A 13,659-nucleotide genomic window follows, 5' to 3' on the forward strand; every position below is an offset into this window, starting at 1 on the left:
TTCCCTTTTCATCTCTATGACAAGTATATTTTAATATTTCATCATAACACATTGCATTTATTATCATTCAAACATACATTCATGGTGTGTATACAAGAAAAAATGAAAGACCAGCTTCCTTGTACAACGAAAGACACAAGATTTCATCTCCATTATGTATACATGTATGTACACTCTGATATAACGGCACATAGATTATTCAACACATAATACACATACATGTACATTTACCCTTTTTATATATGCATGTATACGTGACCACATTGCTCCAGGTGAAGGAGAAATACCCTTATGTTTGCACTCCTCAAGTTAGATAAGAGGATCCAGCTGCAAAACATTTCATTACCACATTTATTTCCTTTGCTCTTCATTGGTTACAAATCTGTTTTCGTTTGAATTCAATTTACCAGTAGGATGTTAAGTAGAACATTCCATGAAACTAAGAGGTAATTTATAAATTTGATACCATTCAGCTTTTTAGTTAGGATGTAAAGTAGAACATTCCATGAAACTAAGAGGTAATTTTTTAATTTGATACCATTCAGCTTTTTAGTTACTAATAGGTGTATCAAACACAGGGAGTGGAGTTTACTTCTACGTCTGGGGCTTTATGTAATGCACGCAAACTTCATTCACTTAAAAAAAAAGAATCAGTCATGAGGAAAAGTCACCTATCACAAAATAATCCTCAATCAAAATTTATTCATTCTGGTCCATATAAAAAGTGGAAAATTTATTTTCTACCAGCATCATAAGGTGCATAGCAATACAAACCAAAAGTCAATGTAACAGAGAAAACAAAATGTATACACCCAAATTAATTCTTTTGCATTAATTTTTGAATGATGAAGGCTACATAAATTTGAATTTGTACCATTGGCATACAATTAGCTCTAAATAGTTTCCTCCCGTTTTACCCATTCTATCCACTCAAATTCTGTTTGTATTCATTTATTCAGTCTACTTCTCCAGATTTTTTGAGTTTGGGTGGGTAGGCATTTAATTATGGATCTGATATAGTTTCATTATTACATAACACCTTCAAGTTACACCAAACCATAGCCACTTAACGTGCCTGCCCATACATGGAAAAAGTAGCATTAAATTATTTCAGTCCAAGTGTAATGATATCAGCAAATTAGTTGCTGAGCTATGTGGTTACATTTATTTTGTCCAATATTGCATATATCGTGTTGATATTGCATGCATCCAGTAAAATTAACTACACGGTAATTGACCAATCAGATTGCAGGGATTCTCCTAACCATCTTATAATACATTTTGTTCTTCATAGGCCTAATTTAAACAGGAACAAAGATACATTTTCCAACAGGTATTTTGTATACAGTTTGCCATCATCCTCGTCGTCCTACGAGTCATGACTCAGTGACCCTTTGTATTAAACCCTATTGATGATGACGTTCCAACAACTTTTTGACTCTTTCAATAAGGCTGCTGTTCATACAATGTACTTACGTTGGCATTTTGCTGTTTATGGATAACTCTTCTTTTACAAAGAAATTTTAATTTAAATGAAATTAAATGGTTTGACCAGGTCCACAAAATACCAGCAACAACAAAAAGGCACAAAAAGGAAAAAAATGTTTTCCTTTGAAAAGTACAAAAATTAGCCAACCTTTTAAACTAATTGATACTTTCAATAAGCTATAGGAGTACTACATAATATATTCCATTGGGGAGTTAGTATCATGGCCTAGTCCGGTCAGATATTGGTAATTTCACAAACTTCTGATAAGGCACTAAACATTTCTCTGTGCCAATTGATGAGAATAGTCCCTAAGAAGTGGATGTTCATCAGTAAGTTCATCAGGGTTGCCAACATATATATGGGCAGTGACGCAGAAAATGCAAATTGGAATTTGGTTGAATTTGATTCAACTTCTTCACTGTATTCAAGAAAATAAAATCTTTCAGATTTATTCCTCTTCAGATTACAAGTACATTAGCAATGGAAAGTGGTCACTCCATCCATAGAAAGAACTCACATATGGCATGACAGTCCATCCCTACAAACTTGCTGCAATATTGCACAAAATAGTCCACTTGTGCCGCATCATTGAAAGTTCATTCCTTTAAATTGAATCTCTGCACATTAGTTTACAATCTTCATAGACCAAGAGGTGTACATGTACATCTGTAGGATGCAAGCCACCATGTGATGCAGAAATCACCCATATGGACGGGTGGTCCTGTCTAACTGACCTCTGACCTCTTATGACCTCTTAAAGTTCATGAGAGCTCACATTTAGAAAATAGACCTATCATTTGCTGTATCATGTCCAAATCAAAATTTCATTTCATCTCCCAAATCTTACCAATTGCTGCTATCACTGTCCTCATCCCTTTCAAACTGATTCACTTCACATCTATCTGCAGTATTTCTTTAGGATGTAAACTTCTATATGATAAAGACATCGCCCGTGGATGGGCAGTACTGATTGCTTGACCTATGACCTATGACATCAACTCAATATCATCCGTTGCAGATATCCTTCACTCTGTCTACTATTGTCCTGACCTCCGCCATAGCTCCAAAACCTGCCAAAGAAAAGGAACATTTCTTTTAGATTTTACATATGCAGAGTTGGGACCACTAGTTCAGTTTGATTATCTTTTTTAAATGGATAATCACCTATGAACAGTTTCTACAAAAATATTCTTGAAAATCTAATGGATTAAAATCTGGATCTACGTGATATAAACAAAGTAGGGACTATAACATGTGGCTAGATTTCTTTATATTTATTTGCTCATTACTCAGCTAATATGCAATTATTCTTATATAATCTTGCAAATGTGATTCATTAATCAACTGGATCCTTAATCATACTTCTGAAAGGGTCTATTCTGTCCGTGTCAGAACTCTTAATTGACTTTAGCGAATGCTAACGTTCATAATGATTGAACACATTTCAATGATAAACCTCTTGACTACTGAATTTTCTCCCTCCAATATACTCAATACAAGAACCAAACGCTTCACCTTGGCTATGAGATATCATGCATTTTTCTTAAAGGAAACCAAAACCTTCATACTAAGTTACTTTTATTGTAAAGTTTAAAAGATTTGAATAAAATCAGTGAAAATTTGAACAAAATCGGGCAAGGAATAAGAAAGTTAGAGCTTTTGAAATGACTAGTCACTAGAGGGCAGTATTCAATTTGATGACATCATCTGTGAACAACTCTCCATGCCTTTTGTACATAAAATTTCACAATTTTGTTGTTTTCTTCGTTTTTATTTGTGTTCAGGATCCGACTTCATAACATGTGAAGTAGAATATCATTTTGCATTCTATATCTTGCTATTAGGGGATAACATTATCTCAATCACAAGAAAGAAGGAAAAACATGAAATTTGATGTACAAAAGGCATGGAGAGTTGTCCACAGATGATGTCATCAAATTGAATACCGCCCTCTAGTGACTAGTAATTTCAAAAAGCTCTTACTTCCTTATTCCTTGCCCGATTTTGTTCAAATTTTCACTATATTTTTCAAATATCTTAAAATTTACAATAAAAGTAACTTAGTATGAAGGTTTTGGTTTCCTTTAAAACTAAAAGAGTTAAATCACAGTAGTATTCTATCAGCGCATGCAGTCTGACTGCAATCTGACACCTGTTTACAGTGTCTTGAGTTGTTCAAGAGCACGTTTTATATTCTCAAGTGCAATACGAGTGAAGGTGAAGTGTAATTCAAGGTCTTAAAAACAACCAGGTCATTACAAAAAAGGGTTAACATACTCTTTGATTCAAGTTTGCCATCCTAGTTTTCTTTCTTAACCCAATGCCGACTACATGTACATGCTAGCTAGGTTAAAGTAATTTAAGCCCAAGGTATTGGTAACCTCGAGTGGTGGTCATAGAAACAAACAAAACCTCATTCTAGATGGTAAATAAACGATCTCTGCTATTCAATCTTGGTGGAAAATGTCTCACACATGAGTTATGAGCAAGGAAAGATAAGGAAATTAATATTGTGAGATAGATTTAGCACTAGTGCATTGGGTAACTTACACACATCCGAAATGCAAAAGGCATCATTGCTGGTGGTGTTGGTGTATCTAAAGTGTAATTGGGCTTATCTTAGAGTTTTGGTAGTGATGGTTTTAACATGTAGTTTATTTAAGGTAAATAGGGTATATATACTTGGTATAGTTTAGAGTGCTACCTCTATGCCTCTAGGCTAAAAAATATGATCTTCAATAGTTATGACCTCTATGTTCTTGGCATGTCTAGTTTGTTTGTTCGTTTTACCTGACTGCTAAGAAAGATTGTGTATCCTTGTAAACCAGGGGACTGACGGCTTTAAGTCCTCTCCGAGGGACTTGGTGGTTGAGGATTAATGCCTTACTAAAGGGCACTAGCACATCAACTTGGTTTCGAACCCAGGACCTCGCGGTTACGAGACCATTGCTCTACCACTGAGCCATCGCTCCTCCTTCATGCATGTTCATTCAATGAGCTATCTTAAAGATAAAGTTGAGTTCTGGTCAAGCTATTGCATTGTGAGAGAAAAGTTGTGGAATCGATCAGAAAAGGTTGATTGGCCCAGTCTTGGTAAAGTTACAAGCACTGCACACAGAAAATATGTATATAGGACTATACGAACATGTGGCATGAAAATCCAGATTTTTATGATGTTACATGTCATACTTAGAGTATTAAGGCATTTGAAGAGCCATGCTTTTCAGGGAACATTTTTATCTGATGTTCTTCCACAATTGCATAATACAATGATAATGCTCACAAATTATTTTTCACCTCTTCCCAGAACTCAACCTTCTCTTTAAGTAGAATAAAGCTTCACCTTTGTCTCCACAAGCCAAGAGTTTCTCCACGCAGGGGATCTCAGAATAACCCAAGGACGTCAGCTCTGAAACCTGTCGATGGGTGATGGGGTGCTCCCACATGTGGGTGTTCATCGATGGACAGAACAACAGAGGGCGCTTCATGTCCCATGCCCTGACGACACATGTCTGTCAAGCACCAGCCATCAAAGGTGAGAAAAATGAGGCAGAGAAAGATAAAGAGAGAAAAAGGATTGGCGAAATAAGGTTCTAAATTTAAATTTTTATTCTGGATGGATGGCACTACACTATTCTATCATGATCTTAATAATTATATGAAGAGTTTAATTCCAAAGGAGCTAAATCCTTTTTTTGTAACTTCAGAGAAAAAAGAATTGTTTACCAGATTTTGTATAGGCGTCTATGGAAAAGTGACATTAGAAGTGCATTTTTATCATAATTGCTCCCTAAATTTAGGTAAATAATTTTGTTGAAAGATGGGTACCTAAGTGAACATTGTTCTGATATCAATAACTCAATTTTCATCAAAAGTGGATTTAGCTCCTTTTGGAATTAAAGATGAAGTTGAGTTCTGGTCAAGCGATTGCATTGTGAAAGAAACGGTGTGGAATCGACCAGAAAAGGTTGATCATCTAGCATATAAGAATTTGTGTGTATTGCAAGGTTCTGGAATCATCAAAATGATAACAAATTTGACCAAGTCTTGGTAAAGTTACAAACACTGTACACAGAAAGATGTATATGGGACTACACGAACACGTGGCGTAAAAATCCTACCCCCGAGTTATACGATGTTACATGACATATTTAGAATATAAAGGCATTTGAAGAGCCATGCTTTTCAGGGAACATGTCTTATCTGATGTTCTTCCACACTTACATAATAAGAATGATAACGCTCATAAATTATTTTTCACCTCTTCCCAGAACTCAACCTTCTCTTTAAGCTCTTCATATGTAGCAAAGGCTGAATCTCCAAATAGAGGTTTAGATTCATATATACACCTATGTAAACAAATGTAAAACAATAAAATTGACATAAAACAGATTGATGGACTGTATACTTGGTAAAAAGGTGTTTTTACTATAAAATAATAATAGTACTTGTAATCATTTTCCATTATAGATAGGATGGGGGAGTATTTTAGATGAAGACGTAATACCTAATTTTTGTCCATATTATTCAGGTGGTGTATCACATGGCATAATTTTACTGGTAACCAGTGAAAGCATTTTTTTTTTTTTTTTGGGGGGGGGGGGGGGGGGGGGGAAGGGGCTGACCTTACAATAGAGTTTGTATGGTTTACATATCAATTTTTGAAACTACATGTATGAAAATAAAATCAACCCTTCAACTCTTCAGTCCAAAGCATGAAGTGAGTACTCTTCGATGGCTAGGCCATAACAGAAATAGCGCCAGCTAGTGCTCAGTCTCTTTGCTAGTACTTGCATCAACTGGGTTTTATAGAGATACAATCCACATCATACATGTATCTCCAACTTTTAGTCCATATAACAAGCACAATCAGATAAATGTGAACTCTACATCTGGCAGATCATAAATAGGGAAAATTGCCCTTTGATAGGGTGCACTGGTAAATAGATGATATCACAAATATGATCATGTATCTATAAATATATCTCCGCACCATCTTACTGTCCCGCAGATAAGGAATTAAGAGACGTTCCTCACTTGGACCATATATGTGATCATTTATTTTCTTTCTTTGCACCTACATGTAGCTCAGAATAAAAGTGTTTTTTTTTAATGAAACCCATCACCAAACTAACTAAAACGCAACCAATAACTAACAGAATCTAAAAAAATGAGGTGTAATTTTGTTAGTTGTAATTTTTGTTTGGTCTATTTTTGGTCTTGGCAGTATGAATGGGGTGTTGTATTACTTACCAAAAGATTATCGCAGATACCACTGGCTATCTTGCCTAATGTGTTAGCATCTAAAGGAGCAATGACCATCACATCAGCCCATCGTCTCAGCTCAATATGCAGGACTGGATCTGAGATCTTCTTCCAGGCCTGAAACATGTAATTCATGCAACAATTGTTAACATCCAGATGTAATCTTAGACTCAGGGACAAGAGCCTCCTGGAAACTACTCCCTAGGACAATCAGGGCCCCGTCTTACAAAGAGTTGCGATTGATCCAAACCAATCGCAGGTCCTCTAATCATTCGCAAGTTTGCAGTCTCCTATCTCTTACGTACATAGTTATCGCAAATAAGTTGTGATTAATATCAACGATTTGTAAGACAGGGTCCAGGACAACTACCCTCCTATCACAATTAGAGTATTATTAAGCATCTTGAAGGGCAGTGACCATCACATCAGCCCGACGTCTTAGCATAATATGTAGGACTGGGTCTGAGATCTTCTCCAGGCCTGAAACACAGGATTCACAAGAGTACTGAAACCATCTAGATCTTATCTTTGATTCCAGAACAAGGAATTGTCAGAAACCCATTCCTTTGGATTTAACTAACCCCTAGGAAAACTACCTCTGCTATTAGAGAAATACCTAGTGGGACAACTACTCCAAGATAATTCCAGAAACCACCTAAAACAACTACCGCTTAGGATTGATAAATCCAAGCACCCTCAGGTCATATCCCATAGACAACTACCCCTAAACAACCATTGCTTCATAGGAAAAGTATCCCCTTGGATAATTAAGTACCTCTTAGGACAAATATCCCTAAGAAAACTACCACTTACATGTACATGTAGGAAAACTACTACTTCAAATAACCATTCCCTAGGACAACTCCTGTTTCAGACTAGTACGCTATCAGATAAGGACAATGAACCTCTAGGATAACCGACTCTTGAACAACCACTGACTCCTAGGAAAACTAGGCCAACCTCTAACATCTATTAAGGTTTTTCTTAGAAAACAAACCGAGCACTCTACAGTATGCTGGCTAAAATCTCTCAAAGAAATACATTACAAATGACAACTGATTTTTTTCACCATCAGGTTTAAATAAGTGCAGCTCAAATCAGGGATAAGAACCTGTTAGGCGAGGGCGGATATAATGGAGATCGGATCACCTCCAGGTACAAGGATGAAAGGATGGTTATTATTACTAATGGACTTGCGGCAAGGATATTTTGTTTTCCAAATCAGCTGAAAGGTCTCTGGCGGAAGGAAACTAAAACAAAAGATGTCTTCGCCAAAGGAGATCACCTACAGAACTCATTTTTTTTCTTTTGTCATTTTCTTCTCATTTTGCTTTACTTTGGCAAGTAGCCGTTCTTTTGAAAGAGTTGTAGAACAAACATAATATTGATAACGGAAATCATATCTACATCTAAGTATAACATTTACTATTAAAGCAGGCAATGCTATGTGATGTGGAGAAACAAGTACTTTCAAGAATGGAAGCTCATGTAGTATTTGTATGCCCACTTAAAATTGTTGTTGAATGCCTTTGATTTAGATAATAAGTTTAGATTTTACTTGTTTATATGTACACAATACAATGCATCAGAAAGCATGGGTGAAACATTACAATATCTAGCATACATGTATGTAATTGATACTTTTGGAACAATATAAACCATATTTAACAAGTTTCATTTGAGTAACCCCTTCACTACCAGAAGTAATCATTAAAGGCATTACAAAGTTTTGGTATGAGATCATAAATTTAGTTCAAATTAACATATTGGAAGCATATGCGATCTTACATTATTCAATGATCATTGTTGTGGTTGAAATCGAGTCTAAAGTGATGAAATTGTAAATAATACACTCTTTATGTTGTAAAGCGCCCTCTCAAGATTGATATTACTTTAGCTTTAAAACAATGTTTCTTGACTACAATCGACCAATTTGCTATTCCTGCTTGGAAATTATATATCAGAACTGTATATTCTGAGATTTTCATGGTTGCAGCTACCATGGAATGGCCTTAAGCGCTATTTGAAATATTTGAAATTTACCGGGAGCACCGGTAAATTTTTGAATATTCAATTTCTCAAAAGCAGAAGTGTTTTAGTACATCAACAGGGGCATCCAAATATATCAAAATTTTAAAGAATTGCTATCCATCCAATTTTTCTAAATTTCCCAAAACATTACCTATAAAGCAACTGATAAACCCATCTCACCTCCCATTCATCTTGATCCCTGTAAAGTTTAACATCTGATGGTAACGTTGCCATGTCAAAGAATTTGATGGCGTGCTCCGTTGCCACCACACGTACCTCCACCTGAATCAAAGACATATAAAAGATATTATATAGAGAAAGTTCTAAAGGTTGAAGATATTATTCACCATTTTCAACTGGCGAATAAACAGTTAAACTTATATATCTACAATGCTTGAATGAATATCACCATTTGATATATCTTGTTATCAATAACGAGATACAATATCTATATGCTACTGAAATCATTCCATTTAATTGGTTGTTGGCAAATTTGGTATAGAAAAGTAGTTATTGATGTTAATATTTCAAGTGTAACTAAAAAGATTTTTTTTGTTTTTTTGCTTTCGATGTTTGTTTAATAAAACACTAAGAGAGGGAAAAAAGGAGAGAAAATAACAGATTACTTGGAACCATTTCAATCCTGGGCAAATATTACATCAAATGTTTGTTCTTTTTTAAAATTTCGTTATCATTTTCACACCATTCATAACTACTCTTGATGATGTGTCACTGCCCCAAGTATGTTTCAAACATTATTGTTCATATTTCAGTAATCAAAAGCAAAATAGGACTTCAAAAACATAATTTTGTCCTCTGGGACACAGAAGGGTTTGAATGAGCATGTATCCTCTTGTGCCCATCTGGCTCTCATAATGAGATTACATTGAGCTTTTGTCGGTAATCTAAAGAGAACAAAGACTCTCAAACCATTTTGTGTCTTCTGAGAACCATAATAGTGGTAACATCTGCATGTATATCGTCTGTTCAGTGCCAGAACTCTTAAGGCTTAAAAGCATATGAGTTAACAGTTTTCTAGATCTGACCCCAAAACAGAGCGTATCCTTTACAAGATAGCATCTTTCAGGCTCTCAGTACATTACACTATGTCACTGTCCTCTCACATGATGCTCCCTAATGTAAAGCAATCATATGAAACATCCCCCTCTTCATCAAGTCACTAAGACCTATAATTACGATTCTTGGCAGCATATAGCAAAATTTGAAATAAATCCCCACATCATCAAAAAAGGAATTTGAAGAGATCCATAGCCTGATGACGGTTGCAATGAAACACAAAGAGAAAATTTATATTTTGCGGGACAAGCTGTATTAGGCACATAAGTAATGAGAATTCCATCTTGATCTTGAGGCACTTTGATAGTTGATACTCGTGATTGGTTTTAGGTTTTATAACTAAATAGCAATTTATAAAATAAATTGTCTGGCTGTATTTCCATATTCATGTCTCCTCATTTCTCTTACTAACGAATCTACCCCACTGATAACAAATTTTTCTATTTTATAGAAGTCGTACACTCTATCGCCATTCCCCATTTCCTTTTCTCGCCCAAGTTGTAATATCTGATACTGATCTTATATTTCCTTTCTTCTAATCTCATCTCCCCCCCACCCTCCCCCCCCCCCCAACCCCCCCTCTCTCTCTCTCTCTCTCTCTCTCTCTCTCTCTCTCTCTCTCTCTCTCTCTCTCTCCCTACCCACTACTTCTTTTTACTTTCCTTTTATTCAGTCCCCTGTTGCACCCAGTTGTTTTTCTTTTAGAAATAAGAAATATGAGTACAGGTGTGTGTCAAGGGTGTGATCCTCTACTTAAGGCAGCTGGACTCTGATATGAACATCTATATATAACATACATATATACCAGCAAGTTTTACAGCTTTAATTAGATTTGTTCAATGTTCTCAGTTTGTTCTACATGTAGTATAGCAGTGAGAAGAGAAGGGATAGATACACCTGAATAAGGTAGACCGATAGATAGATGGGTAAATAGAGAGAGAGAGAGACAGAGAGACAGAGAGAGATGGGGAGTGAGGGAGGGATGGAGATGGAGAGATAAGGGAGGGAGGGAGGGGAAGGGGGGTGAGGGGAAGGGAGGGAGAGAGTGAGAGGGAGGGAGTGAGAGAGAGTGAGGGAGAGAGAGTGGGAGAGGGAGAGAGTGAGTGAGGGAGAGAGAGTGGGAGAGGGAGAGAGAGGGGGAGAGAGGGAGGGGAAGTAAAGAGAGACGAATGACAACAGGAGAAAAATGGAACATGTACACACAAAAAAGTATAAAGCAGTAAATATGTAAATTATCATTGTGTTAAAGCATTGCGTTAAAGAAAAGGAGAGAAAGAAAAAGATAGAGATGAACAGAAATGATAGATGGGTAGTCTTACAACCAAATTGAATACAATCTCCTTATCTGCATTTAATTGTCAAGTAAAAAGAAGAGATAGATTGAGATAATGGGTAGCTGATGCACTTACATTTCCATTAATTCTTGAAAGAATGCTAGTATAGATCTCCATGGATTGTAAATGCTTTCATCAAAGATCAAACATAATACTTGGCTGCATCAAGTGATGAATGTTATACTAGTGGAAGTCATCATTTGTCTCATTTCAATCTTCACTAGATTTTGGTAGAATACAAGTCTCTTTGTTTAACTTAAAACTAAATTTCCTATATAAGAAACTGTTGCAAATAAAAACATCACATTTATATCATAACATGCCTTGAATGTGAGTGAGTGATTTTAGCTGTAACAGATTTTAATATTCACTATTAAAGGCTTTTGGTAAACTTTTTTTGTTTAAAGAGCCTGATACATCCAGCATGTTTCTTTTACAAATATCCCAGTGATTGGCTCCTAGTCTGACTGCACACACATCATGCACATTCTCCACTCCCTTGGGAGTATTCCAGTCAGATACCCTGGAAGCAAACATCATAATTCATAATTCTTACTTTCTTTACTTTTAAGCCAATGCGCATACATAATTACATAGATTAGAAAAACTGGGGAGACTTAATGAGCTTGCTTTTATTTTTAATGAAGAAAGACAATTTTTGTAAGCCCTTACGCTTCTAGAGTAGAATCATGTATTACAATGAGAACTTCAAAAGCCAATTATTCATCACGTTTCTTTTTCAAAACAACAGCAGCACCAACCATAACAACACCACCACACCATCGACAATAACAAGTGTTCCATGGTATCAAACTTAAAGATTCATGAACATTGTCTGAGTATAATGAAGAAAAGCAACGTTCTTTTGTAGTCAAGAAAACGTTAGATACACATTACAATGAGGGTCAATGAAATGTCCTACCATAAAGTAAGGGTTAATTGTCTTTTCAAAACTTTTCATGCCTACTGAGCTGGTATTTTTCATTTTTTATGTTTTAATAGCATGATACAATAATATAGATGTATTCATCAAGAAATCTTCATAATTAGCCATAGGCCACATGCATCAATAAAATCAACCACAGGAAATTCATTATTCTGTTCAAAGGAGCTCTCTTTTGAATGTTTTCCACAAAAAAAATATATTACATCAACGTTGGCTTTTATGTTTCTTTACTTTGTTCCAGGGCTCTCTAAAGGCAATCCCGGAGCTATGTATTTTGCTTTCCACTTGCCTATAATCAGATTATTATCTCTTTTCACCCGGCTCACACACCTACAACAGTAGCATTATATCAGTTTCTCAACTCCTTTCCTAGAACTCCAGATTACATTGTTTCAAGTCAAAACTGCATGAGTGTTCCTAATAAGAAAAGAAAATTGAAAAGGGTTGTGCAAACACTAATTTCCAATAGAACCATTTCTAGGGAAAAGGAAGGTTTACATAATAACATTGTATACATGTATGTCTACAATCCAAAACCTAATTAATCTCGGCCCACATATAGGTAGGTATAACTAAGGGTGGATTCAACAGATAGGATCTGGGTCTTCATAACACTCCTTGAGGGATGTAATTAAGTTTGTACAGATTGGCCCATTTCACACTATACGACCTAATCACGTTTATACTCGCCTAGCTCCAGCCATTTTGGTCTTTCTCTTCAAAAGACCAATTCACATTCAGACTTTAACCTTGCTCGAAGTATAACATTTCCACTTGCCTATAGATCATGTTCTAGTAGATGATGCCCTTGAGAATGTCACGTCCTTGAGGGATATAATTAACTTTGTACAGATTGGCCCATTTCACACTAAACGACCTAATCACATTTGCACTTGCCTAGCTCTAGCCCTTTTGGTCTTTCTCTCTAATATCTTTGACCAATTTACATTCAAACGCTAACCCTGCTCAAAAGTATAACATTTCCACTTGCCTATAGCTTATGTTCTAGTAGATGATGCCTTGAGAATGTCACGTCTTACGATTAATTGTCACACTTGCCTAGATCATGTCACTAATGCCCTTGAAAGATTGTGGTATCACTGACTCATTCATATTCATGATTTCATCCTGCTCAGTATACATGTATATATACACTTTTGAACAAAACATGAGTTAAAACATGAGTTGAATCATGAGTGAAAGTGACATTAGTACATGTATTTTAGATGTGCCCATATATTTCATTCTATTTTTCCCGTTTCTGATATATTCACAGATTTAATGATCAATTTGATGATTTCAAGTGGATTTGGCGAGTTATAAATCTCATATATAATAGTATCCTTAATAAAAGAAAGCTGTCCATTTAGAAAAATCACAGATTTTCAATTTAGTTAATTTTATACACAAAATTCAACAATAAGAAAAAAGTATTAGAAGTAATGATGTATCTTTTGACAGTTCATTTTATAACCATTGTTTAAAAACTTGGTGGCATGTTCTGGGTTAAAGATCAC

General features: G+C 35.6%; 1 protein-coding gene across 1 annotated transcript; it reads right to left on the reverse strand.

The window, feature by feature from the left end:
• Positions 1-9,064, reverse strand: LOC584017 (phosphopantothenoylcysteine decarboxylase). Its single transcript, XM_030976937.1, has 4 exons — positions 8,966-9,064; positions 6,743-6,871; positions 4,833-5,001; positions 1-2,559 (listed from the first exon to the last, which is right to left on the reverse strand). The coding sequence occupies exons 1-4, from the start codon at positions 9,017-9,019 to the stop codon at positions 2,495-2,497; spliced, it is 417 nt and encodes a 138-aa protein (XP_030832797.1). The 5' UTR covers positions 9,020-9,064; the 3' UTR covers positions 1-2,494.
• Positions 9,065-13,659: the final 4,595 nt, after the last annotated feature.

Source organism: Strongylocentrotus purpuratus, unplaced genomic scaffold, assembly GCF_000002235.5.
Source record: "Strongylocentrotus purpuratus isolate Spur 01 unplaced genomic scaffold, Spur_5.0 spur5_scaffold_9, whole genome shotgun sequence".
In the NCBI taxonomy this organism is placed as follows: domain Eukaryota; kingdom Metazoa; phylum Echinodermata; class Echinoidea; order Camarodonta; family Strongylocentrotidae; genus Strongylocentrotus; species Strongylocentrotus purpuratus.

Excerpts from the sequence above, each read along its gene's own strand:
- LOC584017 (XM_030976937.1), bottom strand. The coding sequence starts at position 9,019 with ATGGCAACGTTACCATCAGATGTTAAACTTTACAGGGATCAAGATGAA. Across the intron at positions 6,872-8,965 it reads GGGATCAAGATGAATGGGAG|GCCTGGAAGAAGATCTCAGA; the intron begins GTGAGATGGGTT and ends TACATGTTTCAG. Across the intron at positions 2,560-4,832 it reads CTTGGCTTGTGGAGACAAAG|GTTTTGGAGCTATGGCGGAG; the intron begins GTGAAGCTTTAT and ends TTTCTTTGGCAG.